The following is a 3,609-nucleotide window of genomic DNA, read 5'->3' on the forward strand; positions in this document are numbered from 1 at the left end:
CTTCATAGAATCTGGATGTAATGGTATTTGCCAAAAACTGTTAGTTAAATCGAGAGTTGTCATTACTTTCGCGGAATGACATTTTTGAAAGACTTCTTCTATATTTGGAACTGATTCATGATCGTCCTCCATAACTTGATTCAATTTTCGGGCGTCAAGACATAATCTAACTGAACCGTCTTTTTTAATAACTGGGATAATCGGATTGATCCATGGACTACTGGATCTCTGAATAATACCATAATCTAATAATTTTTCTATTTCTTTGTCAACCTTTTCACGATGCATTAATGGTACCTCGTATGCATGAGCTACTATCGGTTTTTCCGATGTAATATTCAATTGATGCTCATAAACGGAAATTCGGCCAGTGTCCTTGCGAAAAACATTTCGTCTATTCCAAAGCACCTGTTTATGAATTTCTTTTTGATTTTCAGGGAGAGCGGTTTGATCTACGATTTCTTCTATCTCTTCAATTGTAATTTGATCATTGTTATTTTGATTATCATTAAAAATCAAATTTTGTATTGGCTGAACATTTTTTTCACTAATAATTTCTTTCGATTTTAATTTTGGCATCGGCTTAATAATTTTCTCTCTATTTTGAATTTCTTGGTTTGATTCACTTTCTAAATCTTTAATTTTTTCTTTGATTTGAAAAGTTTTGATTTCCCTCCTGTTAACAAAATTCCTTTCTACTTCAACAACATTTTCTTCCATTACTTTAACTTCACTTTCAACATTTTCCTCTTCATTAACATTTTTCTCAACATCAACTTCAATTACTTCTATTTCTACTTCTTCATTTTCAACTTCTTCACCAATAACTTCATCATTAACTTTTTCTCCCACTTCAATAACTTTTTCAATTTTTTTAATTCCTCCCAAAACATTAACTTCTTCAACTTCATCATCTTCAATTACTGCTCCTTCGTCAATCAAAACTGTTTCCAAATTTTCCTCCATTTTTTCTTTCTTCTCCTTTTCACAGGGTCCCACTGAGGGAATTACATCAACTACATCATTATATTTGACCTGGAGACTCATTTCTCCCAAATCAATCAAACTTTTCAAGGGTTGGAGTGAATCTACTCCCAACAATACGTCTCTTATTAAGCCAGGAATAATTAGATATTTGATAAACGTTTTTATTTTGCCAATTTGAGTTACAGCCATAATTTGATGTTTAATTTTTGTCATTTTGCCTTTAATGGCACCTTTTACCGTGACCCCCGTCACAGGCAAAAGAGGACAATTTTTCAAAATTTCTCGATTTTCGAGATAAAACTCCTCCGAAATCGTAGTCACTTTCGATCCCGAGTCAACGAGAGCTGTCACCGGAATGCCTTCAATTTTCGCATAAATTTCTGGACATTCAATAATCGGGACTGCTTCACCGTTGATCTCCTCTCCCATCAAAAATTCTCTAGTATCTGTGAAAATTGTGTTAATCGGAATTTGATTCTCACTGTTGAGGTCCATTTTTAATGCGTCGTGCGGGTAATTTTTAATTTTATTCCTTTGATTTTCATTATTGTTCTCCGTTGTACCTCGCACTTTTATATCATTTTTGTTTTCTCGATTATCGTTTTTGTTTATTGCGGGTACAACGCCTACGCGTTTCCCGCTTTCGATGTTGATGGTTGAGGTTCTTTTTGCGCCTCAATCGTTTGAATCGGTGGTTGCTGCGTATTATTATTCGCAGGTGGCCGATATCCCCCGTTGTTTTGAGGTGGTCCTCTATTTTGGTTTGGCGAACCCCAATTTTGATTTTGATTTTGTGGAGGATTGTAATTTGGGCGATTGTTTCCTCTGTTTTGCCCGCCATTTTGTTGATTCCGATTGAAATTGCTGTTATTCGGCCGCTGGTTATAGTTGGGATTGTAGCCCCTATTTTGTTGCTGATTCCAACTGTTGTTTTGGTAACCGCCACCATTGTTACTTCGGTTATTTTGGAATCCTCCGTTGTTCTGGTTCCAATTTTGGCGATTATTTTGCCAGTTTTGATTGCCGCGATTGAAATTATTGTTGTTCTGGTAACCATTGTTGTTCCAGTTATTTTGCGGAGGCATTTTGAATGGCCGTTGCTCATTTTTATCATTGTTTGGTTTTTGATTTTGAGGTTTTCCTTCCTCAGTTCCCGTGTTGACAGGCCCACTTTGATCGAGTTTTTCCAGAAACTCGATCAATTGCTCGAGGGTTTCGAACCCACGACTTATGATCGTGGCTCTAATCTCCTCGGTGAAGTGCTGAGAAAGCGATGCAACAATATCCGGATCGCTCGGTGGTGGAATCAAATCACGGGCCGCTCCGAACGTCCGAGTTGCATATTCCACTTTTGTTAATTTGCCTGGCTTTTCAGGATATTTCCCGAATTCCAGGTCTTTACGCACTCTTCGTTGCACGTCGTGACTCCAAAATCGATTTGTAAATCGTTTTTCGATGTCTTCAAAACTATTAACCTGGTCCTCGACCAGTTCCCACCATTCCTTGGCGGCTTTCTCAAGTGATTGGATGAGTAGATATTTCATTTCGGTGAACGTCGGGTTCGTCACCTCGCAATAATGTCGAAATTCATTTATGAATTTAATCGGTCGTTTATTGCTCGATCCATCGAATGTTGGAGGCTTGATTTTAATTTTGTTGGTCGATGTGATCTCGTTCCGGAACGTTTGCCTCTGTTGTTGTTGCTCCTCATCGTCATCCGATTCTTCATCTTCGTTTTCTTCCGGGATGTCCGTCAATCGTGGATGAATCCGGGTACTCTCGGTATTTGGACTGCGTAATTTGTCCGTATTTTCCAGATTTTCGACCCTTTTTTTAATTGCACTCACGTCGAGTTGGATTTGAGCAACGTTTACTTCCACAACGGCACTTTTGGCCTCGTTTTCTTGCACGATTCTAGTGAGACCCGTAACATGGCGTTTTATTGGTTCGTAAATCTTGTGAACGTCACTAGCAATTTTAGCTTCCATCACTGTTAATCTGCTTGAAAACTCTGTTTTTAATTCATGATACGCCTGGTTATTTTTCGCGACTTCGTTCGCCATGCACTGCATCTGGGATTTCATCTCTTGGATTGATTCTATTAAATTAATTAGCAACTGATTGTTTACTTCTACAGTGTTGATTTTAACCCGATCGGATTTCGGCGTGCCAAATTCCTCTAATCTTTCTTCTTTATTTTCATCAATTTTATTTTCAAAATCTTCCCCAAAGTTAGCTCTAGATTCATTGAAAATATCCCCCGCACCGGGTGGAGGCAACGTGGTCGTGAAATCGCTTTGAATATCATGCTCTGGATTTTGAATTCCCGAATCGCCAGTGGCGCTATCAATTTGTTCTTTATTTTCAGCCATTTTGAGATTTCGAATAATTTTCATGTATTAAATTTATTGACCCTTGTTTTTCCTACGCAATGCCCGTCCCTGTTCGGGCGCCAATAGTTGTAACGGTACGTTTGTGCTTGTGCACACCGTCACGCCAAGATTCGAGCAATTCGATAATAAAGAAGAGCGGGCATGAAGGAAAAACAAAAGTAAAATGAAATTAGATTGAAATGACAAATGTTTTATTCAATTTTTAATTGTTTTAAACCAAATTACAAAA

General features: G+C 37.9%; 1 protein-coding gene across 1 annotated transcript; it reads right to left on the minus strand.

Annotated features, from left to right (window-relative positions):
* Positions 1 to 1,613: 1,613 nt before the first annotated feature.
* Positions 1,614 to 3,359, minus strand: LOC122406350 (uncharacterized protein DDB_G0289917-like). Its single transcript, XM_043411749.1, has one exon. The coding sequence runs from the start codon at positions 3,357 to 3,359 to the stop codon at positions 1,614 to 1,616; it is 1,746 nt and encodes a 581-aa protein (XP_043267684.1).
* Between the last annotated feature and the right edge of the window lie 250 nt (positions 3,360 to 3,609).

Source organism: Venturia canescens, chromosome 2 (assembly GCF_019457755.1).
Source record: "Venturia canescens isolate UGA chromosome 2, ASM1945775v1, whole genome shotgun sequence".
NCBI lineage: Eukaryota > Metazoa > Arthropoda > Insecta > Hymenoptera > Ichneumonidae > Venturia > Venturia canescens.